Below are 27,684 nucleotides of genomic sequence, written 5' to 3' on the forward strand. Positions count from 1 at the left end.
ATCACTTTTTGATTTTGCGAGCTCTCTTTACCACTGAAAACAACATTAATTTACTTACCAGCTACCTAAACCACAGTGATATTACTGCAAGTTTAACCACCTCTACAGATGCCATAAAAGGAAAAATCAGAATTCTTCAGAACATTGAATCTAGCAAAAGAGAAAGTCGGGAGGGCAGTTTAGCAAACAAACCCCTCCCGACAGAAGTGTCACTACAAGAATAAGGATAAGAAAAAATGCCCGCTGTGCCTAGAGTTTTTGAAGTTGCCACTGAAAACATTTACACATCAGAAAGTGAGTTTTTTAGTCCAACTTATAAAGACACAACAGTCCTCTTCCTTTGATTTTCACATATCATTGTATTGAATGATCCTTATTATTTTAGCAAGATTCTCTCTGTAAGCCACAGCATCCACAACATCCTGCAAAAGCCAGGCACAATCTATAATACAACAGCCTATTAAAACAGAAGTTAATAATCTAAACACTATTCAAAAGAAAAAAAGGCAGGAATAAGGAAAAAACCCAAACCAATTAAAAGTACTAGCAAAGAGCATCTTAATAAAAATTTAAAAGGTGTTCTGTCAACAATTGCCACTGTGCCAGCTACAGGTGCAAAGAGGATGGAGCCAGGCTTATTGCAGTGGTGCTCAGTGACAGGACAAGAGACAGTGGGCACAGCTTGAAACATGGGAGGCCTCACGTTGTTTTCACTACTAGGGTGACTGAGCACTGGCACAGGTTGCCCAGGGAGGCTGTGGAGTCTCTCTCCTTGGAGATACTCAAAACCTGTCTGGACATGTTTCTGGGCAACCAGCTCTGAGTGGGCCAGATGACCTGCAGATATGTCTGCAGCCTCAACCACTCTGTAATTCTATGAAAAAGAAATGTCTTCTTTCAGCAATTCAAATGTCCACAGGCTTTAGGTGCAGAAGAATCTACCTTTATACTGTCTAGTATGTTTTCTTGTGTAATACAGGTTAGAGAATTTTACCCATTTACCCATACATACAGGTATCTCTTTCCATGCAAATATTTCCTATGTCTGTCTCTCCTACCATTTAATTGCTCAAAATACAGTCTCTGAAAGGCAAAGAATAGGGGCAAAATTGGGAAAATATGGGCAACAGACTAATTAATGGAATACAAATTCCAGTTATATGGTACTTGATTATTTTTATTTGGAATGTTTAACTGTTTAGTTACACACATGAAATACTCAGCAAGTGATGCCTTAACATTTTTTTTTTTTATTACTGAGAAGCCCTAGGCAGAAACTATCACACTGAAAGGGAAGGTCACAGCAGAAAGGCTATGAACTCTGTGAAGCCATTTATGCCCAAACAAGGCAGAGCAGAAAAAGATACCCCTAACAAAGATATCTGAAATAAGGAAATTCCAAACAAATATCCACCAAATTTGCTGAGTTCTAAAGAGAATAATGATGAAAAGTTAATCTGATTTAAAAAAAAAAAAAAAAAGCAGCAGCAGCAGAAATTAATTTCTGAAAATACCTTCAAAATACCAGGACGGGAATGTAGCAGCATTCAGAAGGCTGATGAAGAGATATGAAGGGTAATGAAGAAAGTATTCTGAATTTGTTGTATATGTAAGCGTTGGATACACAGGACAAACTCATAGCATTGACTATCATGATCAGGCTTAAATGCATTATTAATGTGCACAACCACAGAGCCAAAAATGGAGAAATGACAAAAGACAAATCACAAGTGAAATTTCAAGTTAAAAAATGGAAAATGAAAGGAACAGTCATGAGATGAGTTAATAACACAAAGATAAAAAAGAAATGTATCAAGCTTCTAAAAATATTTATTCAAAGGTGTTAAATTAAAAATTAGTATATTGTGGGCCTAATCTCCATTAAATGTAATAAAGGCTATGTCATCACTGCACTACATTTCTGTATAATTTGTTTTACAAGTGTGAAGCCTGACTCCTAAGATCTGTTAGAGTTAATTACTTACTCTTAATTTTCGGCTTTGCTTTCTAACCAGTTTACCATGTTGAATGAAATGAACAGGGCATTGGTTCATTGCATTGTCAGCTTTATGTCGAAGCCAATCTTCATAACCCTAGAAAACAGTGAAATGGAATGATGTAGTGATGCACATTTGGCTATAAAGACAAAGAACAGCTCTAGCTTGCAACAAAAAATTAAAAAGTTATCCTTGATCAAGATAAGGAAATAAAGAGAAAATATTCTCACTAGAACAAGTGAAATCGTGATACACGTCAGTAATACAGTCAAGTTGGACATATATGAAAAAGAGTATTCACGGTTACAGTTAGTCAACAAAATTACATATTTTTAATGAAGACTTTTTGATGAATAGGGATGTTTACAATGTGTAGAACTATTTCTGGTGTTCAAGTAATCACCTCTTGCTCATGCTTTACTGACTCTTGAGCAAGTGCAAAATACTTATAGAAACAGTTGCTGAGAAGCTGAACGTGTATAAAATCCATTTGGGAAGACTAGGACTCCATTTTGAAAGGTGATAAAGTGACAACATGACTGAAGGTGGTCATATTTCCTGACTGTCATACAATTATATCAGAATTTTTAACACTATATGCAATACATATAGTCCCAAAGAATTTTGTTTCAAGAGGCTTTGCAAGTAACCGATTTTGATTGCTCCATTACCCTATGAATTTGTGTTTTATACAAACAATCAAAGTAAAGGACAGGGAATCTGCAACTTTCCATTCAAAAGGTGCTGCCACGTGATAAAGATTGGGACTCACAAAGACACCAGTGGTTAAGAGATGGAAAATACCACTTGTATTCCACAGCATTTTTATATCTAACTCTCTTGAGCACATTTGAAAACTCAATGTGGAACAAAAGTGTCACTACCTTGGATGCTCTTAGAGATAATCTGAGAACTCACAGAGTCTTTATAAATTTAGTGTAACATAATTCCAGGGGCCTGTACAGCTCCTCAAGCAGGTCCCAAAGTCTACACCAGTTGCTGGGAGAAAGACTCAGGCTGACAGACAGAACTGCAGTACTAGGCACAGCATGTCACAATCCAGGCTTTGGTAGGGCACTATCAAACTACAGTAAGACTCCAACGGGTAACATTTTACATCTTAAGAGTGGGAAAGCCACACTTAAAATACTAGCTATTGCATGTATCACAACTTTTGCTCACCAGCAAAAGCTAAATTGTACTATAGAATATATTCATTGTGTATAGTTAGCACTGTAAAGAAATGGAAGCACTGCTTTCCATAGTTTCTTTGAAAACTAATGAAGGAAAAGTCTGCATTTATCATAAAGACTGTGAAGGTAATCAGTTATCCTGTGAAGAGACAATCCAAATTACCCGCTGCTCTGGATCTGGCTGGGATGGAGTTAACTTCCTTCACAGCAGCTCATGTGCTGCTGTGCTTTTTACTTGCAGCTAAAACAGTGTTGGTTACACCCCAGTGTTCTGGCTACTGCTGAACAAGGCTTGCACCGCATCAAAGCTTTCTCTCCCCACACCAAAAACAGGTCCGTTGGCTGGGGGCGGGCAAGAGGCTGGGAGGGGACACTGCCTGGATGGCAGATCCAAACTGATCAAGGGGATATTCTGCACCATATGACATTGCGCTCAGCAAGAAAAGCTCAGGGAAAGCAGGTAGAAACGGGTCATTTTTGCTGATGGCATTTGTCCTTCTAAAGCAAGCATTACACGTGCTGAGGCCCTGCTCTCCAGAAAGTAGCTGGACATCTGCCTGCCGATGAGAAATAGCAAATGAATTCCTCATTTTGCTTGGCTTGTGGTTTATGGTGATGAGCAAGCTGTCGCTTTCCCTATTAAAGTGCCACTAACGCGATATATAAGTCTTTTCACCTTCCCTCTGTTTTCCACGGGAAAGAGGAGTGAGCGAGAGGCTGGGTAGGTGTCTGACTGCAGGCCAGGGTCAATGCACCACATCCTCATTTTTCTTAGTCACTGTTTTATCATCATAGTCCAGAGGCATGTAAGAAGTACAGACTCCCTTCTACAAGTTTTGAGCTAAAATGAGGAGTGCTCTGACCTAGAAACTGCCTTGATGTTCCAACTACTTCATGGGACCTTTTTCCCCAAAAGACAACATTTTCTTGAAGCATGACATGAGAGATCTTTCTTATGCCCATGAAAAGTGCTAACTCCTTCAACCGTCCCAGCAAAAGACACTTAAAGTCAAGCTGCTTACACAGATTATCATTTCACATGCACATTCCATTCACTGAAATGAAGGAAAGAAATGGCTGGTATGCAGACCCAGACTCAGTGAAGACTGAGTCATGAAAAGGAACTCATTGTGCCACTGAGTTCTTACACTGATAGCTGTCCTGCAGGAACAAGTATCATTAAATTGGACTGAAGGCAAAAAGCCAAACACATAACAAAATCACTGTAAAGACCATTTATTTGTGTCTATTACTTCAGGAGCCCAGATTTTTAGAAACTACTCTGTAACTATGGTGAGATGTTACAGTAAAGGCAGAAGTGTTGTAGGCACCAGATGCAAAGTACTACTTATAAAATCACTTGCTAGTTCAAATTTAGCAAAAATTTTGATGAATTAACTTTGCACTAGCAAGGCTTAGGCCAGATCAGGTATCCTCTGTCCACCTGCAGCTGACCTGAAACTCACAGTCAACAAATTTGGCTCTGGCTAAATCAACAGAAGGGCAATCACGAGCTCATTTGACTCATTCCTGATACAGACTGAACTTGCAATATCAGAAGCTCTGATAACAAGCAGATATGATTGTAATATCCCCATATGAATTAAAACATTCTATATTAATCTATATTAATTTTAAGATCTTAATATTAATATTAAGATCCCATCTACATTTACACACTCATGTCAACTGTAGCACTGCAGCATTAGAGTAGCAAGCAAAAAGCTACCTTAATCTTTTGCTTTTGGTAGTACTACCTTGAAAGAAAAATGGCAAACCTATCCAATTCCATAACTGTATAATGTAATTCTATTAGGAACTTTTACATTCGATTATGTGGCAAGAACTAATTTCTAAAAAATACTTCAATTTTATGGATTAATTTGCACATTAAAAATGATAGAATACAATAGCATCTGTTCAGTGTTAATCTGTAGAAAGCATTGCAGCTATCGTTATGAACTGTAGATTCAATCAACGTATACTGAAGACTTGAACCAAAATTATTTTTGTTATCTGTTTATACTGTAAAGGCTAAGGAAACCGCAAAGGTAAGAGCAGATTTATCTTCTAAGTTTTTCAGTCTTTATGACTGAAATTCATTTTCAGTCATTATGGAAAAACCTAACAGGATGTAGATAGCTATTCAGAAACAAACAAAAGTCAAACTATGCTGAGTTATCACAACATGTAGATGATTCCTCAGAACACAAGGACATCAGAATTATAAAATAATTCACAAGCTTGTGCTGAATTAGTAGACATCATCATAGAGCAACCAATACTACTTAAACTGAAGAAACAAAAATAAAATTACTCTGTCAAAATTCATCGCAATCATTCTTTAGGCACCGCCCTAAGACAGCCTAATACAAAAAGGCAGGGAAATTGAAATGCAAAACAAATAACAATGTTCTCTTTAGTTTTACTTTTGCTCACTAAATTACTCACCTGTTTGATAGCTGTTACAGTGATAACAAATAAAAGTGGAAGTCCACTTGTAACTGGACTGGTAGGTGTATCAATAATTAACTGCAAAAAAAGGATCAAATATTTTCTGGTTACATTTTTGTGAAGGTAAGCACGCAATTTTTCAAGCAAGACGTTTCAAGTAATTATTCCACCAATATGCTACAAAGCACCAAGGAATTTTAATTAAAAAGAATGGTACTTTTAATATGGTTTTAAGAACATATATACTAAAACATTTGAAAAATTCCTATATGCTGTAAGATACAATACTGTATTTAGATCACATTAACATTCAGATATTAAAGTCTAGTAAAAATATTTGCTTGCCAAGACGTTAAGTAAGTACCAGACTGAAAAGCTGTGGCTTTGGAGGCAAAATTACTGAGCAGCATCAGAAATGAGCATGGCGCTGTTTTTACACATTTAACAATACAGCTGTTCTTATGCATGCAAGGGGTAAATCCTGAAATAGTGAGCTGTGGCTTCTGCAATTACAAAGAAAGAGGTAGAATCCAGAGAGGGAGTTCAAATCATAAGAAAATCTAAACTGTCCTGGGAATCTGCATAGCTTTTTATTTTTACAGAATCTGGTGTGCAAAGTAATACACCTTTTCACTTAGCTCAGTGAGATTTTTATTGTTTAACACATTTAAGTGATTGTGAAAGGTTCAGGAAGAAGAGACCTAGGAATTAGCGAACTAGTTTTCTGAGGTAATAATTACTAAAACAAATATTTGTGTATCACCCTAAGCAAGCCTTGTGTAAGCATCTGTATTTCTGTTTCTCTACAGGCTTTGATAACAGTGAGTTGGAAAGTTTCTGCAAGGCATCAATCTGTTATAAAATATTTAGCAAAACTAACAAAGCTTTATAATCAGAATAATTTATAGCAATGGTTTTACTGATGTGGATATTTGTTTATTACAAAGTAAAAATAAAAATTACACTCATTCTTTTCAATTTTATCAAGAGATGTCTTGCCATCAAGGTGTTAGCCAGGATGGTGTTAACTTCTCTTTAGGTTAGATTCACACTTACAACCTGGAAATGAAATAAAACTCCTTCTGTCACATCAACAGTGTAGAAGACTGTCCAGGCTCAACCATTTACCTCTGCAGTCACTAAACCCAGTGCATTTTTAAATCTTTTTCAACTCCTTTGTTTTTTAGGAGTAGTCCAGAAATTTGTTGAAAAATGGGGATAGCTTACCTGAACAAGGAAAATGATGAGAAAATAGAAGTTAGCTATTCTTCTGAATTGCTCAAACAAATTTTTCGGTACAAAGTTCCAAAATGTATACTGAAAACAAATGCACACGTTATGCGTGTTTGTGAGAGAAACAGTATTTGCATTCTGTGTTCTAAAACTCAAACAAATTCAACATTCACAATTCAAGATTAAATTAAACAAGAAGCAGGAGCATTTTTGTTACTTTAATAATTTACTGAAACAGAATCTTAAGTTGACAATCATGTATTCCTAGAATCACATCAATTTTCTGAACTGTGATAATCTTGGTACTAGCAACTGAAATAAGTTTTGACTAGCAACAATGCTCATTCAGAGATTTAGCTACAGAACAATACATTTAAAGCCATTAATGATTTTTTTAAAAATCTTAATCACTTCAAACAGCACTTTTAATTCACTTCTGTTTTGCATGCATGACTTGACGAGGTAGGTGGCACTCTGGAAGTGAACTATGTAGTCATAGCAAGCTGACCAAATAGAAGCTGTCAACCCCTCTTCTGTTCCTTGGCTTGGATGCAAACATACTCCTCAAAATAAACTGTAGCAGTGATTAAGAGTAAATGGCTGCATATTTCTCTACTGATCTTACAAATTATCTGAAGTTTAATAAAGTGACACAAGAAACAACATATAAAAGTACAAACAGAAAAAGCAAAACCTTCAAAGAAAAAAAAATTCATATAAGCGCGAGAGAGAAAGGACCTTACATCATCTAGTCCCCCTGCCCTGCAGGATATTCAAACACACTCTTTACAGAGCTCACTCTGTAACTCCAAAAAAAATTTGCAAGGACTGCTTATTGGAATGCATGTAAAAATGTGAGCTAGAACTGTGTGAAAAGGTACAAAAAATGGCTTGAGAGAACTAATACTGTATCATCTTATTATCCAAATTATCATTTGACACATAATAAAATGACAACTCCAATGTAACTTTCATTTCAAAGGAGATGGGCTAAGAAGCTTCTCCTAATTTATTTGCTCTGCTACAAATGTGCCTTGTCTCTACTTGGCAGACTGCACTGACATTTGCCGATACACAAATTATGCTGTGAGTTAGACATCATCTGAATTTGGCCCTGAAAGCAAGGACAGCCAGAATTGTAAAAGGAAAATACATCTATTACATCTGCAGATGAAAAGGATCCTTAAGAAGCATGCTTGAGTTGTACGTGAGACCACTATTACATCTTTTGACTTGTAGAGGGTTAAAGCCTGGAGATGTGTAAGCCATAGGAATGAAATGTTCTTTTCCTACCATGTGCCAAAAATCATTATTTATTCTAAACATGCCCAAAGTAAACTTATCCTGCTTAATAGTTAACTCAGTATTAAATCACCTGTGAGCAAGCCAAAACTCAGGCAGGCATACATGCAACAGCTGGAAAGTCAAGTGCTCTCATCTTGCAATCAGAATACTTTCCACCAGACTGGAATGATGCCCAGCTACTTACCTTGGAATTTTGAAAGAGAACTGCTTAGACTTGATTATTTTTTCTTGCACAACAGTCCTGATCGTTCAAAGCTGCTGTTGTGATATATGACAATATATCCTAATCTATGGTAAGTTTTAGATTTTCATCGTTAACTTATCAGCCAAGTTATCTATGTTTTCTAATCTTATGCATTTAGTTTTTATGAATCTCTACCCACTAAGAAGGAAAAAAGAATAGAGGTTTCAGTGAAAAACTTTTGTAAGTTTTTCTGTTTAGTTCTTTTAATAGAACAATTTCTCCTTGTTAAAGGATTTTTTTGACTGTTACAGTTCAATGACAAGCTCCCCAAATCACCATTCATAAAATAAAAATGTAAACTCTTATGCAATAACTTGCTGTTTAAATGTCCTAGAGGATTATTTGACCAAATGTGTGGTGACAGCACACTGTTGTCAGACTAGATAGTTAAAAGATCTGATTAAGGAAGTAAAGTTAGTTAAAAAAAATAACCTTTAAAAAGGTTGAAAGCTCTTCTTCACCCTTAGTACCTGATCTTTCCCATATGCCAACCTTAGTTCCCTGCTATCCCTGTCAAGCAGTGGTCTTGCCCACGGCTCCAGTTCTGGTCAGCGACCCTCTTAGCTGAATAAATGTGAATAACCTGGGAGCAGATTGCTTTTATAGTCTGAGAGGTGTTACTTGAAATGGATGCTTCTTTAACATAGCGAACTTCTTAAAACTTTATTTTTAAACAACCTGACAGACTTTATTACACTGACAGTGCCTGACAGGCACTTTATTATACTGGGTTTCAGACATACAAAGTATTATCTTTATTCTGCCTATTCCTCTTCAAAAGAGAAGTATCAATTTTTGAAGTTTAGGCAAGAAGACAGACCACTAAGATGTCTAGACAGACCTCCCCCTGCCTCAGCCATCATTAGCTCGGAGAAGCATCTAAAAATGGATGATTAATATTTAACCACCATAATCGCTCCCAGGAGAAACAACAGAGTGGCTGCCACTCAGAACAGGATTTATCTTATGACTGCATTCAAAGCAGTTTTGCTACTCTAGTTAGGCAGGAACAAAATAAAAACCATTGAAGAAGAAAACATTAAAAATGAAGACATTAAATACATCAGATTAGTGTGCTCAGACAGAGCGTTAATGCCATCTTTCTCCTTCTGATAATTTCTAGTCATGTTCTTTGTAAACTCTGAAAAGCAGTTTACATATACTTAACTACCTTTTTTCACTATAACTCACTTAAGGGAAATAAGTTTATCCAAATAGTTACGCACTTGAAGCTTTAAGGTGAGGAAGACTTAACTGATCTTTTTCAATTGCTGCAAAAGAGTTAGAGGCCAGAGCACACGCATGACTTTTGCGTATGGGAGGCAATATATGAGACACCAAGCAGTACTTATGTATTCAGCCAAAAGATGAGCACGCTGTGTGAACAGATGCATCTGAAGCACTGTGCGAAGAACTGTAAAATCAGTCTGTCTAGAGGCAAACCAGCATAATTCAGGTAGATTTTCTTCCTATATATAATCCTAATAGCACCTGCAGTGCTGGTGTATTTCTGTAATCATGTGCTTGGACTACTTATGCCTCACCTCCACAGTATTCCCGCTCATGCCCCTGCTTCATCTCACTGTGCCATGTTGCTTCCAGCTCCAATACTTCCTTGTTCGAGACAATCCCATGCATTCAAGAATGTAAAATAGGGTCTTCTTAGCAACGATTTAAGGTTTTAAACGCTTTATTTTGACCCTTTCATTGGAGATCTGCATGCCAGAATTTTGGCTCACATTTCAAGCTTCCCTTTCTCTCCTAAGAGGCAGATAATGTTCTGAACGAAAAGGAGTGTTTCTTAAGTAATCACTTGATATCAAAAGCTGGAGTTCTAAGAAATAAAGCACCACGTATCGCATTATTGAGTTCTGTCAACACCTCATTTCTTACAGCTATTTGTTTAAAAAGTCACCATCTCTCTTCCAACTGGCTCTGACTTCACTCCTTTCCCTTGACCTTTTTTACTTGTAAATGCTTAAAACTATTCTAAAGAAATATCTACTATATTGCTTCAGCCTTGGTTTGCAGACATCTTGCTACATCGATTCTCATCCCTTCTGCAAAACAGAATTAATCTTGAAGATAAATTCAGGGAATAAAAGATAAAAGCTAAACAATAATCTTGCAGTTACTTCCTTAAGTTTTTCAGTGCTTTTCTTTTAACAGATCAAGACACATACACAGAACTTGAACAGGTCCATAGTGACTTCAGTATTTGAAATACACATATTTATATAGGACCGACCAATTACCCAGAAACAATACATTGTTAAAGCTGACAGCTTAACAACTGGACTATGTGTGTGTGCATATATATATATGCACGTAACATTTATATAATGCCCTATACATTACTATGCTAATAAACAACCTAAGTATTATATATATTACATACAAATAATTATCCATCTTCAGCAGAATAGCTGAAAAAGGTCTGCTCAAAAGTTTAACAATTTCTTTAAATTAGTTTTGTTTATTAAAATGTTGGGATTTTTGTCTAACCCAGAGTAGAGAACACTATAGCAGTGTGTGAAAAAAGGAAATCAACCATTAGCTGAAATCATAAGAACCGAGTTGAGAGTATGGCTTGTCTATCTCAAGTGACTTTCTTACAAACACACAGGACATCTGTAGCAGAACTGATCTATGTTCTTTGATGTATTAAATCAGTTTCAACTCTAACTCCTTCAAGCAGAAAACTTCAAGCAGAAGACTTCTGTGCTTATATATGACTAAAAAAAAAATCGCAATAGTAATATTCATTGCAATGTTTAGGACAGTTTGGAATTAATGTAGAAATACACAGTCAACTTTATTTTAATAAAAAGTATTAACATGCATGTCACCTGCACAGTGATTATCACTCCACTAAGGGAGAGACCCTCCATTTCTCCACACTACATGATGTTGGGTAGTTCACATCACAGGGATCACTGTGAGCTCTATTACATGTAGGGCTTTTGCAGGTGACTAAGAGCCACTGTGCTGAGTGAGTGTACGCTCAAAAGAAAGTGTAAAAAATGAAATGTTTAGGGAAGTTGGTTCAAATGGTGCCTACACCTTTGAATGAACAAATATACATATTTCATCATAGGGTTCCCTGAAAACAGTTGCTGGCAAACAATCATATATTTTGTATTCCTTGATCAGCAATTCTCAGTCTCATCAAATAGGGGTTATATCTCCAGGAATTCCTCTGACAAAGACATCCCCAAGCATCTGGAAGATTATCTAATTACAATTTGAAAAAAACCCACAAAACTTACAGCAAGGATGACTGACTGAAGACAGAAGTTGCAGAGGGCGTCAGAAAAACAGAAGAAAGACTGTGAGCGAACACATATCACTGTGAGCAAGCTTTACTTCCTCACATATGAAGTGTAGAGAATGACACCTGTCCTCCCTCCCTGGGGTGGGATTTGGACCTGCTTGCTTGCTTTCTTTCCTTTCTTCCTCTTCTCTCTACACAGACTCCATACTGATATGAAAAACTTTAAAATTCTGTTTGGGGCAGTCCCAACAGAGAATAGAAGATCACTGTTAACTCCGGGCTGAGTCAGGGGAAAGGTAGATGGCTTCTCCTGGGAACACAAGGGAAGTTGCAGAGATCCTTTGTCCTGGAAATCCCACCCTGAGCAGGATGATCAAGAGCTAACAGCTCTTCCTTGCTCTCTCTAGGCACTGGCAGCTGTCCACAGAAGGAAACTGTGTTACTGTGTCTGGAAGGAGAATTGCACACCCATGCACTCCCATCCCTTAACAGGTATTGCTGTCCCTGAGCTGGCACCAGACAGAGTCCAACTGATTCAGAAGTATTTGAGATTGATTGGCAGTCAGTCCCCTTTACTCTTTTCATTGCTAACAGCTCCTGCTCCTTTGGCACGGATGGGCAAACCTGACTATTTAACCCTTGCAGTTAATTTATTTAAATAGTTAAATAAATTTAATTATGTAACTGCTTCAGCCAGTATGGCTGTGAGTCGGTGAATTATCTGGGCACAAGCTGAGAGCTCCGTGTTACAGCTGCTCTTAGAGCAGATCAGCATGCCCACGGTACAAGACTTACACAACATTCCCTGAACCATTACCTGTCCCATGTGCATTTGCATCTCCCCATGCTCTCTGTCCCCACGTCATGCTACACAAATATTTATCAACTCCACAAACACATGACCATGCCAGTTCCCACTGTGGGCTTTGGATGCTTTTTTGACTTTCAAATGTCATTGCTTAGGGCTGTGTTTGAACTCCTCATCTTGAGATCACTACGTCATGGTCCTGGAGAAGCCACAGAAATCTTTTCAGTTACAAAGCATCACCTTGAAAAGTTGTGGGACAGCCTAGGTCTCTTCTGCATTCCAAGTGGTTCATCTTGGTGGAGACATTTTACTATTTCCTTAAGCTTCAGTATTCTCATTTTGTTGCCACATTTAGGAGAAATGTTAAATCGCAGCCCCTACTGGCCTTTGTGTTTTTATAATGACACTAAGAGTGAGTGCTTCAGGGAAGAAGTATAGCACAAGGGCATGAATTTCTGCTGGAAGAAAGGAACAATTCAACAACATCCAGTGAAACATGACAGAATTACTTAACTTTATTTAACTATTAGTCACTGCAATTGAGATGACTCACAATTAATCAGATTAACATTGAAGGTAGCTAAGGTTTCCCTTGCAATTTATAGAATTCTCAGCATGCAGTATTATTGTTTCAGGCTATTCTCATACAAATCAATGTTTATATCAGTATTTGATGAGAAGTCCCAAGGAAACATGCAAAATACCATAAGATAGTATTATTTGTGAAACAAAACCGGGAACACTTCTGGTCCACGAATACAGTTGTACTGCATTTCAAAGCAGTGTTAATAATAGTACTGTTTTCCCATCTAAGTTCATCTTATTGCTTCTTTATACGAAGAACAGGAAATAAAAGTGACAGTACAAGTCAGCATTTCATAATGTCATATCATAAATTTGAATGAAATCTCTTTAGGGCAAATTCCTCAAGTAACAGTTCTGCATCCACTGTAGATTCAATTTTGCATTTCACTTAAGAGTCATATCCCGCTACTCTTCAGTATCATCTTTTGGAAGCTTAGGCCCCATTGTTTCCAGCCACATTAATGACCCAAGCACAAGTGGTTTTTATAGTTGTAAAAATTTCTCTTTATAAAACTGTGACTGTAAGTTTGCAGCTAGACAGACCCATCAAGGCAAAATACTACCTATTGATTACCCACAGACTGAAAAGAAAAATAAAAAAACTTTGTAAGTCTCTCTAACCCAGCTTTCTCTATGGGGGGTATGGAAAAAACAATCAGTCCTCCTGCTGAACATTCCTGGGGTTTTTAAGTTCATCAGTTGTCTCTGACACACCGGGAAGCCTCTAATCTCTCATTTAACAAGCTATTCCTATCTTGGCATCTTTGAAATTTTTCGTTCTTTCTTGTGGTTCATTCTTTAGGTTCTCTGTCAAAAGCAGTAAGCAGCTGTAATTAAACATGTTCTTTCAGAACTCCATATTGTTGCCTCAAAAAAGGTTTTATCTTCTATACAACTTTCTCCTCCGTTCAAAGAGACAAATGTGCACATCCAATTAGTCTTCAGTTCATTGATTCAGCTAGAACAGGAGATGCAAATACCTACTTTGTCTACAAATGAATGAGATCCTTGAAGCATAGCAGTTCTATAAAGATATCAGATCAACATCAGGAAAAGGAATTTGAATGCTAGAAATTATTAACAAATGAATAAAGAATGAAAACATCATTATGCTGCTGTATAAATCCATAGTTTGCCTACACCTTGAATGCTCTGTGCATTTCTCCATCTTAAAAACCCTACAGCTGGCTTGGGAAAAGGTACAGACAGACCAATCTGAGCAAAGGCATGAATTAGCTTCCACACAAGCAATTATTAAACAGACTACAGTTATTCAGCCTGGAAAGAAATATGGTGGAAGATCACTAACAGAATCAAGAAGATAAAGAGGGGTAATGGTTGTTCTCGGAGTCAAGGACTGGGAACGTGAACTGAACTTAGCAAGTGTAAGTTTCAAAATGAAGGTTCATAGTCACTTTTGGGAAATGTTTCTACAGTTTAACTGTGCCTTAACTATGTATTCTGAAAATTTACACGGGCTCAAAAAGCGTTGAAGAAATTCACAGAGGAGAAATCCATTAAAGACTTAGTAAATACAGAATCATCACTTTTGGCTCACAAATGGCCAAGTCACAGATCAGCAAATACTAAGAGTATTCAGGGGAAGTATCAGTCTATGCTCACTTGTTCTTGCATTCTTCCCTAGGCATCTACTGCTGGTGACAGCATCCTGTGCCATACAGTCCTTTGGCAACTCTTACCTGGTCAGGTACATCCATGTGCTCCTACACATGTACTCTGTTTAGCATACTGACTGGGATACTCCCAGCACAAAAATATGAAGCTTGGACCTTAAGGAAGTTTCATATTAAAAGGTTACTTTTTAATTTATCAGCCTTTAAAAAAAAAACCACCCTTTTGTTATCCCATTTCGGAAGAAGGAGTAAGTTGTTTGTCACCAAATTCTGTTAACTGCTACTGCTACATAGTTTAACCCACCTTCCTTTTGACATACCCGTACTACTAATCCGTAAACAATTTATTTAAGAAAAAAAGCAATCAACCTCCCTGCAGATACAATTACTTTTTCCTTCTTCTCATTTGAAACATTAGGATTTTCTAACAGCTGATATTTTGCCATGCTGCATCACTGTCATATGATATATTCAATCAAGGGCTTGCAACAGCTACTTTAAAGGCTAACACCCTAGGCAGCTGAAGTAGCTAAAAGGTAGATCAACACAAGGATCCACTTTATAAAGGTCACTGCCTCTAGAACATAAGCAAACTGCATGTACAATCCAAAAGACAGAATTTTTTGCCTTATATTATTTCAACACAGTCTTTTTGTAATGTGTTGTTAAAATCATAATTGAATTAACACATCAAATCAAAACAGCATTTTTTTGTCTGGCCAAAGTCTGTCTATGTATCATTTTTCATGACCAGGAATATGTCATTAAGCAGACAGAAGAGCATTAACCACTTTCCACAGCGACACTGCAATATACAAGAAATATCCCTCTGTACTGGAATCAAATTATTAATTTGCCAACACCAGGAAACCTCTGGTGAAGACAGTTAAGTTTACCTTTGGAAGGAAGTAATATGAACCTTAAGACTCTCCTAGTTATTTCAAGCTGCTGTCTTTTTTCAGGGCTTTACGACAGGACATTTGTTAGTATAGCAGCATACCGAGAGTCTAACTGATAAAGTTTCCTCATGGTTTTAAACCATCCTTTTTAGAAATTGTTTGTCTTAAATTGGTAAAATCTGTACTTGGAAGTTCAGAGCTCCTCATCCTTGAAGAGCAATCATATACTTTCTTATATAAGCATTAAAGACCTATAAAAGCACAGCTGAAAGTTACTGTCTGTCTAACTGATGGAAGACTAAGGAAATACCCTTCATGGTTGAGAAAACTTTATATAGTGTGCTTGCGTGTATGTATTTTTATTTTACTCCAACAACTATGGACCTCCCATCTTAATTTTGTACATCTGATCATTTTTCACAAGCTTACCTCTGTGTTTCCTAAGCTGTGGTAAGTGCCCCTGCAGAGTGTTCATAAGACAGCAAGTGACAAGGACAGTGAAAGGTTAAGAGTTAGCTTGCTTGCAGAGCCAGAATGAATGCAAGTCATGTCATGACAGTGCTTTATGCAGACTGTTTGGGATGAGGCATGCGAATAAAGGTGTTTACTTAAAAGAGACAGTACAGGCAAGACAGCATGGAAAGTTCTCACATAAAGACAACTGTCAGTAAAACTGAGCTTCCAGCAGTCTAAGAAACCGTTCAATATTATGAAGCATTTATGTGAACTCTGTTCCCTCCTGGAATATCACCATTGTATTTACTTTCACAAAGATGACATTGTTTTTTGCAGTGTAAGAAGTTTAATCAATAAGCAGAAAATTTGAGAAACACTGTATATATATATATAAACATTATTTCCACTATTTATCTTTTGTTTATGGAAAACTGTTTACAGATACAGTTCACAACTAAAGAGTTTAACATTTAAAACATCTAACTGAACATGCTCTATATCCAAATAAAACATAGTGAAGTCTTCTTCCCGAGCTAGTTGAAATCATACATATTTACCAAATGCTGGCAGGGATCCTCAGCTCAACCCAGTTTAAAGTCATACTTAATCTCACAGTAACTTGAAAATTCCAATATTTCATATCACAAAAAGATGTAAACATCCTGAAGAGTTGATGTTTTTCTTTCAAAAAGTATCAGCAGTAGCTTCAATGGCTTTATTTACAAATGTCCCAGATAAGATGCATGACATAAAAAATAAGAAAAGTGTCACAGGAATACAATAATTTGCATTAAATTTCTTTAGTCTTCAGTAATCCGAAAGGCTATAAATACAAATTAATGTGTAGAGCACAGTACCTCCCACTGTATTAGTCTCACTGTACTCCATCTGGACTATCCACTACATTACCTGTCAAACTTTCTATCTAATGAAAGGTGCCAAACTACACTGTTATTATATTGTCTCTGAATGAAGTACAGAAAGAAGGCAGTAAAAACAATAGCAAGGGAAGGTAGTAAAATACAAAATTTCACATAAGAAATGAGACACAGCTTGAGAAAAGCGTGGGGTTTATTACAGCTTTGCCATCATATTAATGGATGGCAAATGTTCAGATCCATCAAGGTAAGCATTCAGTTCCTTGAGATCACAATGCTACGAACGTTCTTAAAATGAGCATGTGGATCTGAGTCACTGTTCAAGAACTTTTTCAAGTAGAGGAGCTATTCTTTTGAATTCATTATTTCATAACTGGTTGAAGGTGTGTGATCATGAAGATTGAAGTCTAAGCACATTAAGAACTTGAAGTTCTTGGGGTGATAGCCATACAAGAAGCTGCAAATGTTCAGTTTTCTATGCCGTTGCAGTATGAACCTCTGGCTAAAGCAAGCCCATCAGTCTAAACAGGCCAAGAGTAGAATCATAGAATCATTTAGGTTGGAAAAGACCTTTTTGATCATCAAGTCCAACCATTAACCCAGGACTGCCAAGTCTGCCACTAAACCATGTATCAACAACCCAACTGCCTAGAGAAACCTCCTGAAACTCATGGAAAGATTTACTAGTTAAAGTGAGGACCAACAACTGGAAGGTTTCTAAAGGGCACAAACGTATCACAATGCCACGAGTAAGAATCATTTACTTGTATGTGTACAACAAAGAATATTATTTCTATGGGGTTTTGACAATATGAAGTTTTGAAGGGATGGCACTGTTACTGTGGAGATGGCTTCATTTGTTGAGCACTTACATTGATCATAACAGACCTACTACTATGAGGTATTACTTTAGATTATCAAGGATGCGGTCTTTCCTTGGGAAGATTTTCTTTACTCCAGGGTTGCCCCAAATGAAAATTGCTTTCTTATTCCTTTGCAGAAAAGCACAGTTATCACACTAAGACTTTATTACGTACTATAGTAAACGCTGGAGAAGACATCCTATTCTTGTTCACGTTCGAGGCAATCTGGCAATTTGTTTTTGTGGAAGAAACTTGAGATACCTTCATTTTACCTTTGCCAGTCATGGTAAAGGAGAAATATATACGAAGTATAGGAAGAAAATCTTGAAGGAAATAAATGAACACACAAAGAATAACATTTATAAAGAATGTAAATGAAGACAAGCAAATACTATTACCTTTGATGAGACTATTCGGTTATCTGGAAATCTCTGTGGAATGTACGCTTCAGTGCCTGGAGGTGGTTCACGATGCCCAACATAAATAGTCCGACTGTCCACCCAATTCTCTTCTCCAGCGCACTATGGGGAAAAATAGTTGTCATGTCAGCTCACGCAGTATTACTGCAGTAAAGTTGAGTCGCATGATGAGTTAACTAATTATGTGTCTGATCACCAACACATACATAGCCATCAGTGCATGACCCCTCACACTTCTCTGTATGATCTCAAGACCACTAAAACACATAAAACTCAGTCAACTGTCAAAATTCTGCCTTAACTACACTGCACTCTTCCTTAAGGCGAGACAGGAATTAATGAAAATCACTATTCTGACTTTTCAGGTTTATAACTTAAAGAAGAACCGCTTACTAAATATCTAATTTGGCTGAGAAAATTGTAAGTGTTTATGTGGTTGCTAGTCATTTTACCACTGAAAAATCAGTGGTGATTAAAATGTTTATAGAAATGACAAGTACATCTCATTTTTAAGACTAGACAGCCATAACTTGGTATTTTATTTGCAGCAAAGTGAAATTCTGTGTTTTCTGAAGTACTGATAAATACTGATTTTCCAGGTCCAAACAAGATCAGGGACACTTAGATTGCCCAGAAAAGACCTCAGCTTGTCAGCTCAGATCCCTTGCTCTTTAATGAAAGCTGTGTCTGCAACTAGAAAAAAAGTAGGTGAGCCAAAGTAAAATGTTTATATAGCCACATCATGAAACTTCATCACACCTACAGCTTCTCCAGAATCAGCACTTCTGTGCTTTCAATTGATTGTAAAAAACAAATATGTACAATTCACTGTGGAAAAGTATTTACCTAAAAACAAATTTATTTATTTATTTAGTAGTAGTTTAGTCAGGGTTGTTTTTTTTAGGGACTTGGATTATATAAAATGCTCATCCCTTTGTCAGTCTTACTAATTCCCATCTACCATATGAAAAAATATTTCTCAAGTATAGAACATATTCCTAATACGTTGTCCTACACCTACACAGAGAAGCCCAGGCACCAGCTCTTTTAACATCATCGTTAGGTCAAGTCAGGAGTAATTTAAATACTTAAATATGTAATTAATTTTAAACTCAAAACCTCTGCTTTATGTTGTAATGATGCATTTATATATACTTCCATTAAGCATATTAGAGGGAAGCTTCTTTTCTGCACCTTCAATAGCTACATCTATTTAGTATATTAAACATGTCCTGAAAGTGCTCCTGGGCACTGGTGCTTGATTGTCTCTAAGGGTGAACTGTCAGACTGCTACGTAGCAAACTAACACCAAACAAATACCAGGAGCAGTTTGGTAGTAAACACAAGGCAAAGCATCACTCCCCAAAGCATCTGGATGTAGCTGTACAGTTCTTGACAATAAGAGTTTAATTATATAGACATGATATTTTCTAGCTAGTTTTGCTGTCAGTAGTTCTAAGCCCATTTACTAGTACAGACTTGGCTAGTAAGTCTAGAAAAAAATTTAGGTTTCAAACTTTAAAAAATATTCACCCTAACATTTTCTTCATTGATTCATTTCTACATGATTATTCCACTGCTCTAAGCACAACACACAGGGGAAGAACAAACTTTCAACAAAGCTGAAATACGTTGTCTATACATATTGTTGAAACATATGTATAGAATCTTGCAACACTCAAAACCTGCAGCAGGTAATGTTATAAAACAATTTTGTATGTGATGTGCATGACTCTCTTGGGGGTGGGGTAGAACATAAAAAAAAATATAGAAAGAAAACATTCTGAACTCAGACTATTAACCATAGAACAGCTAAGTAGTCATGAAATAAAATGTGAAGTAAGAGGCTTAAAGAAAAGCAATTTCTGCTGTCTCATATCTAAACTGGAACTAGGATTTAGAGGACCCTAAATCATTATCGATCCTTGCACATCCCAGAAAAATGACAGCATTATGTTCAGAAGCAACTGAAGGCTAAAATTATAAAACTAGATATAAAACTAAAAGTAAAACCAAAGGGTTTTTTTAACCATTTTAATATATTACTCAGTATTTTGAAGAAGTCACTTAAATATTATATGAAGACAAGCTACTTACAAAGGAAGTAAAAGTGACAGCCATTCATAAGACATACCAATGGCCCACTCACAGCTTATGTTAAACTCTGTTTTATGTCCTTCCCTAATCCGTGTGCCACCCCTCAGTGTGAGTGCACATACAACATTTCTCACATACTGGATCCCTCCAGTGTGGACCTGAAGTTAGGAAGTGGGTTAGTTTAAAAATTACACTAATCTTCCAGCCGGACAACTCCTCCTGTATCACTGATTGGACTTGTCACGACTCAAAAAGCAAACCACCATTCAGCCCACTTCTGAAGGCCAGGCAGGATTCTTTGAGCAAGCCAAAACGCTTTGGACGGAAGTAAAGCAATGAAAAAGTCTCCATATTCCACCTTCCTTCTATGCCAAGAACAAAACATGTTATATTTTATCATTTTATTGGAACACAATGTATTTTACCTTGTCAGTGCACTTGAATGTACAACGCACACAAATGATTTATTGACATCTGTGCCAAGCAACACTCCTAAAAAAGCAGGAGAGTGTGAGATATTCTCAAGTAGTAGATTAAACTGTACAATGTTTATTAATTTTTTGTTGAGAAGGACATTCCAGACATAAAAGCAACACAAAGATTACTCCTGATACAGCTAAGTGCCTGAGTTCAGAGACAATTGCACAAAGGGCTAATGGGAATTCAACACATCAATCTTTGAACACCAAGAAATCCCTCAGCTCCTCCGTACCTCTACACAGCGCCAGCCTGACAATTTAACTCATCTTTATGGTAAGCCAGTCTAAGACAGCTTGACAAGGATATTATTAGTTCAAAAAAGCATTTTTTAAGTTTCACAGAATCACCTGATCTTTATCAAGCCTCAGTTAATACAGTCCTCTGACAAATTACCTACCAAGCTAGGAAGTACAAAAGACAGAGGTGTGAACAGCGCTCTCCTCCTGTCTTACTACGCCTGTTTAAAGGTCTGATGGCCATGGAGTATCACCTTAACATTAAACAAACCAACTTAATGCCACAACCTGGAATTTGTATCCCTAAAGAAAGGTTCTATAAAATCTACTTTAAGCATGGATATAAAAATCAAGACAATCTCTTTTGTTAGCTTAATTGGATCTGGTTTTATTATGAATTGATAGGTTCACCCCTGAAGAACAAAGCCGTATCTAACGATTTTAACTATCTGCTAGTGCTGAGCTTTTATATATATATATATATATATACATATATATATGTGTGTGTGTGTTAATAGAGAATAGAAAATAAAACTTCAAAACTCTAAAACACTCACAAACCAAGCGTAAAAAATTTAGAAGGGAAGAGTAAGGCTATGTTTTCCGGTGAGGTGAAAGTGTAATGCAAAAAGTAGCACACATTATTCAGTACAACCACAAGGAAACTTGCTTGCATGACACAGAAAAAGATGCTTTTAGGAAAACAGCCCTATAAGTCAGGACATGTGCCACTTAAGAGAAATCAAAACACACCAAGTGAACATCTGGTAATGCTAACCTACAAAGCCAAAACATGTTGATCCAAGAATTCTTTTAATGTTCAGGTATTGCACACAAGAGATCATTTACAAAATGACACCAAGGAAACTGAAAACAATAATCTGATGCTGCTGCCAGAACAATGCACTATATTCAATTTATTTTTTGTTAAATTCTATTACTTAAGTCCATTAAGGTTATGTCCAAGAAACCATAAATAAACTTTATATTATCCGCTTCTATTTATACTACAAAGCTCAATGTACTGAGACAGTTTCATTGGCACATCAGTGAAGAAGTGTTACTTAACTTTTACTCTTTCAAGCAGGGTCAGCAATACAGAAAGCAAAGACTAGCAAAAGACTAAGTCATCTTTACATAACACTAAATAGAACCACTTAACAGGATTATACCTTAAAGCATGTATGAGTTCAAATATTCATGCAGCTTATTTTGGGGATTTAAAAATCACCTTCATGCTGCTCTGCTAATTCTAATCTAAATTTAATTTAAATAAAAATACATTATCTGAACAGACAAGGGGGTTAGTATTCAACAGGTGACAGCAAAAAGATGATAGGAAGATGCTAGCAGTAGCTGCTGCAAAAGTAACTGACCTTGAAATATTCCAAGCCTTTCCAAGCATTTTTAGTAAAAAGATTTGACTTCCAGTTTGGAAATCAGGGTTAACACTGAATGGTATTTCCTGACTCTCCACATAATTAGTAGTATTAGGGCACAATTGGTAACAACAATCTTCAGTTCAAAATTATATTCTCTCTCCAAGCAATCTAAACACAAACTTCACTAAAAGTTAAAATGCATTAAGTACAGCTGAAAACTCAGCTAAAATTTGCTCTTGTCAGGCTGTGAGTACACTTTGTTGAACAGTATTCTCCCCTGCTTTTTTGCTAAATGCTGTCTCAGAAAGTCATAAATGGACAGTACGTTCAACCACAGGCTTAACAGCAATGAATTCTCAGCATTAGCTATAGCCTTTTTTTGCCCAGGCTGTAACTCAAGTTCTTTCACACAGAAATACTTCGCACTGTAGACACAGGCTTTGGCAACAGCCTGGTGTTTCAACAAATGCTACTATTTGATCTCAATAAAGCAATTAGCACCATTGTTAAAATTGCACATTGAACACACAGCTGCTCAATCACTTTGGAGTTTTAGGGTAACAGATACAGACACGCTATTATCATTCAAAATCTGCATGAAGAACTAATGCTGCACGGTGTGAAAAAACTTTCACATGTAAAATATTTTGCTCCTATCTAATTGCATATGTTACAACAGCTCTGCACTAAATGTCCTCAATTTCTCATTTTTCACTCAGTGGAGAAACAGCTTCAATATCTCAGGAAGCTGTAATTCGCTACAGTGAAAAAAAGGAACTCATTTTCCTTTCTAGTATCTTAAGCAAACTGTCTTCTTTACTTATTATGTGCTATTTACCAAACCATGAGATCATATAATCTTATCTTTGTCTTCATTTGTCAAATGTACTGAGTACCTGTTCTTTTTACACTTGACTTGGCACCATTCTGCGGGTAAATGTGCAACCATCTCCCTATGCAAACAAGGGCATGGTGTGCAAATTTTTACCTAACCTTTCCAAATCCAATCAAATCCACTGTCCTTTCAAAGGTAGATCTAATCTATAAATCGTAAAAAGCAGAATCCCTCTAAATAAATAGAAACAAAACCCTGTAATTGCTAGCCAGTAAAAGAAATTAAGAATTTAAATAGCCCACTTGGCAAAAAAATCTCATTAATTAACATGTATATTTCTTTGTGGATATAAAGGGTGAAATTCTCATCCACTTGAAGGATCTTTGTAAGATTTTTAAATGTTAGGGAAACTCACTAAGACCTACATAGAGCACTTAAGACTTATGTTTTGTTCACAGCTTTATATCAGCCCTCCATATGAATGAATGAAGATCAGAATGAATAGTAAATATAAAAACAACCTAACAGCTTTTAAAGTTCTATGTTTCATATGAACTGAGAACATCACAGTTAAAACCGCATAGGGAATTTATCTGGTAATTATATGTTTGAATTATTTTATGATCTGGAAAAGGACTACCTCAATATTAGGTACCACAAACAGAAAATAAATTATTTCACTCACCTGTAAGCCATGTAAACATATGTCATTAAACCACTAATTTAATGGAATACCAAAATGCAGCACTTCAGAGGCAACCACAAAAAAATCCCCAGAATAACTCTCTCCCAGAAACTCCTATAACTAAATAACACATTTCCCATGGGAGATGTCACTGTAAGGGGATCTGTTGCCTTACACTCTTGCTACAGAATACTTACTACCACACTTCTTTTCAGCAAATGTATTTTAAGTCCTTGCATGTTGATTTTCATCAGAAATAACATTTGAAAATAAAACTCTCCTAAAACAATTGCCTACAAATCAAACAAAGTTGGACATAATATCGGGAGCAGAGGGAGAAGAAAGAGAAGATACTAAACATTCTTGGACTTCAGATAGGTTATTTTATTTATGAATCTCAGGTAAAGGATGCAATTAGAAGAAAGCTGGGTATATCTGAACTACAGGAAATGCTGCTAGGTCCACAAGTAAATTTCCTGACCAAGCCATACCTATACCATTTGATGGATCATCTTTTCCTTCTGATCCTTCTTTCTATCTCCTGCAAGGGTCTTACGCATGCAGGTAGAAGGGGAATTGGCTTCATAGCAATAAGCTGCATAAAGTTTTCTGAAGTTGCTTGAAGTTGGAAAGAGGAAATGCAAAAATATCATGATGGAATTATGTAAAATTCTGTAATTCACAGCAGTTACAACAAACATTGTGACACAATAGCAAAAATTCTAGTTTCTGTAAAATAGTTAACATTTCTGTACGAGTACTTAATATAAATCTCAGTCTTCCAGTTCATGTTTCCTTGAGCTCTGTACTTAGAATAAAAGGTTTCTGAAGCTATCCTAATACAACTGTATTCCAACCATGTCACATCAGTTTGCACAGGGACATTCTAACATAGCATTCTGTAGACAGTCCAGTTCTCCTTTCTGATTTCCAGTTTACAGCATCACCTTAACTGAACTCCACATACTCTGTACTTGAGTGGTTGAATCATTTCACTTCATGGATGACAAGGCCAGTAATCTGTGTTCCTCCTAAAAAGAGTTACAGTAATTCTTTGTTTCAAATACATAAAAACTAACCCAAGTATTTCAAGCAACATTAAGATCTTTCCTAAGCAGTCAATTTAAACTCCCAAATATTGCTGACATACTGGCCCATTAGGTATAGCTATTTGTGCTGCCTGTGCTTTCTCTTCAAGAGCAAGAATCTTAAGTTTCCCTGTTTATTTCCAAAAAAAAGTAGCAATAAAAGTGGTACAGGTAAAAGTCTCCTACTCCCTTCAGACATGCAATTTCGAGGAACCACTGGGATGATGGTAAAAAGGTAGATCAGACATGCAATTTCGAGGAACCACTGGGATGATGGTAAAAAGGTAGATCAGACATGCAATTTCGAGGAACCACTGGGATGATGGTAAAAAGGTAGATCTGTGAAATTACTGGACAGCGAGAAAAAATGCCTTTGCTTCATTTCTTTTCCTTCCTCCCACTGTCCCAGTTCTGACACGTTTTGCATCTTGCTGCTAGTGGGACAGAGAGACAGTGTGCCTCCTTGCATGTCTCCCTAGCCCCAGTCAAGAACTGCTACATGGAAATCCTTTCAAGGCTGTCTCACTTACAATTAGAAACGCAAATGAGAAACAAACTCTACTGCAAATAGAAGTGATAAGAAAAGCTAGGAGGGAAAACGTCACATAAAGACACATGATATTTGACAGACTTAGCACAAATTAATTATAAATGAAGTTTATATCTAAGTAGCTCCAGACCAACAGCTGAAATTGAGGTTTGTGGAGAAAATTTACAGCTTCCTTAGGTGCTACAAAAAGCTGCAAAACAAGAGCAATTTTATTTCTTGCAGGCAGCTAAACACCACTAAGATTTGCAGTCAAAGTCAGACAGTATCTGTAGAGACACTGTTAAAGACAGAGTTGAACAGTTACTTCAGAAGGGGGGAGTGTTTTACTCTCCTAGTTGCCAGGAAATATTTCTATTTGCAGTAATTCATCAAGAAACATTCTAGAAAGATCAAAATTTTCCAGTCAGAAAATAATTGGAAATTTTTTAAATTTCATTTTTAAATTCTAAAGAAATAAGAGGATGGAGGCAAGCAGCAGATTGTTTTCTTTCATTCAAAAGTAATTAAAACATAGATACACCATACTAATTGCTTTCTTTTATATGAAGATACTAAATGATTAAGAAAAATCAAGTAAAAATACCTGCTGTCAATCTTTTCAGAAGCACAGCTTAATGCATATGGAGACAATATGCACTGGCAAAATTGCAAAGATCAGACGCAAGCAGAAGTCATTCCTAAGTGGTGTTCTTACAGGAGCTTTAGGTCATCAAAAGGGGACGTATTCTAAAAATACACAGTAAATTACCATCAGCCTTCACGTGTACATGATCAGAACTGGCCAGAGTGATACCACTTTCCACAAGGATTTTAGCAAACAATGAACCTAATGTACAATTTATTCACCTATCTTCTATTCACTCTCAGAAGTGCTGCTCTTCTTCAAGCAAGCACTGAACGAAACTCTCTGTTCCTGTACTACACCTATCCTACCTGCAATATGGTGGCAGTCTTGCCAGATCCTCAGACCAAAATCATGCTATGATTATACCTAAACAAAAAAAGCAAGGGGAAGAATCAAATTTGGGTCTTATGTAAATACTTCTCATGATTTTCTATAGTGATTTGTACATGTTTATATATTTATTTTTTACAATCAATTGAAAGCACAGAAGTGCTAATTCTGGAGAAGCTGTAGGTGTGATGAAGTTTCATGATGTGGCTATATAAACATTTTACTTTGGCTCACCTACTTTTTTTCTAGTTGCAGACACAGCTTTCATTAAAGAGCAAGGGATCTGAGCTGACAAGCTGAGGTCTTTTCTGGGCAATCTAAGAGTCCCTGGGGAAATCAATATTTACTAGTATTTCAGAGAACACCAAGTTTCACTTTGCTGCAAATAAAATACCAAGTTATGGCTGTCTAGTCTTAAAAATGAGATGTACTTGTCATTTCTATAAACATCAAATTTCTTGCCTGGATTCCAGAACAAAGACAATTAAAAGATACAGGCTTTCATAGGCTTTTTACACTTAGCACAAGGGCTGTCAAAATGCCTCATTTCTATGTTAGCCAGTTTCTAAATTCATCAGGTGAGCTGTGGACACAAAAAAACCAACTAAGTATTGCACTCTGCAGCCTGACGCACAGCTGAGCAGATCTCTCTATTCCTACTTTCACTAGAGAAACATAATGCAGTTTTCCCACAAAGAAAATACCCTCCTTCTTCCTTGTTAACCCTTGTCATAATATTTAGATCTAGAACAGAAGGTTCACTGCAAGGAGCTCACTGTTCTGATGGTCAGTTCTTGTTACAGTTATTTTAGTTCCTACGTAGATACAGAGCTAGTGAAACTATAATTCTGGCAGAGAGAAGGTGGGGCTATTTTGTGGTATGATCATATATTCTAACAAGTCTGACAATTCGTAAAATACTGGTCCTGCAGGCCACTGAGTCAGTGGCCAAAGAATGTTGAAATGTTGTTACATGAACTGTTCCATCCATAATAATCTCATTTATAACTCCATGTAACTTTATATATTTGTCTATTTAAACTTAGCTGATGCTGAACTACATACAGTTCCTTAGTGAACAGCAACTTACTATTTCACACTTTTTTTGCTACACAAAGACTAATTTAAAAAAAT

General features: G+C 36.6%; 1 protein-coding gene across 9 annotated transcripts in view; it reads right to left on the reverse strand.

The window, feature by feature from the left end:
- Window positions 1-27,684, reverse strand: part of ATP11A (ATPase phospholipid transporting 11A) — a 131,538-nt gene that overhangs the window by 51,101 nt on the left and 52,753 nt on the right. For all 9 annotated transcript variants that reach the window (XR_008746835.1, XM_055801848.1, XM_055801850.1 and 6 more), the window contains exons 2-5: window positions 18,222-18,344; window positions 6,872-6,961; window positions 5,642-5,722; window positions 1,986-2,093 (exon numbers count right to left, since the gene is read on the reverse strand). Coding sequence is in view for 8 of the 9 variants with exons in the window: in XM_055801848.1 (XP_055657823.1) it covers window positions 1,986-2,093; window positions 5,642-5,722; window positions 6,872-6,961; window positions 18,222-18,344 (402 nt within the window). In the remaining variant the exon portion in view is untranslated. The remainder of the gene's footprint in view (window positions 1-1,985; window positions 2,094-5,641; window positions 5,723-6,871; window positions 6,962-18,221; window positions 18,345-27,684) is intronic.

Source organism: Falco peregrinus, chromosome 4, assembly GCF_023634155.1.
Source record: "Falco peregrinus isolate bFalPer1 chromosome 4, bFalPer1.pri, whole genome shotgun sequence".
NCBI classification, from domain to species: Eukaryota; Metazoa; Chordata; class Aves; order Falconiformes; family Falconidae; genus Falco; species Falco peregrinus.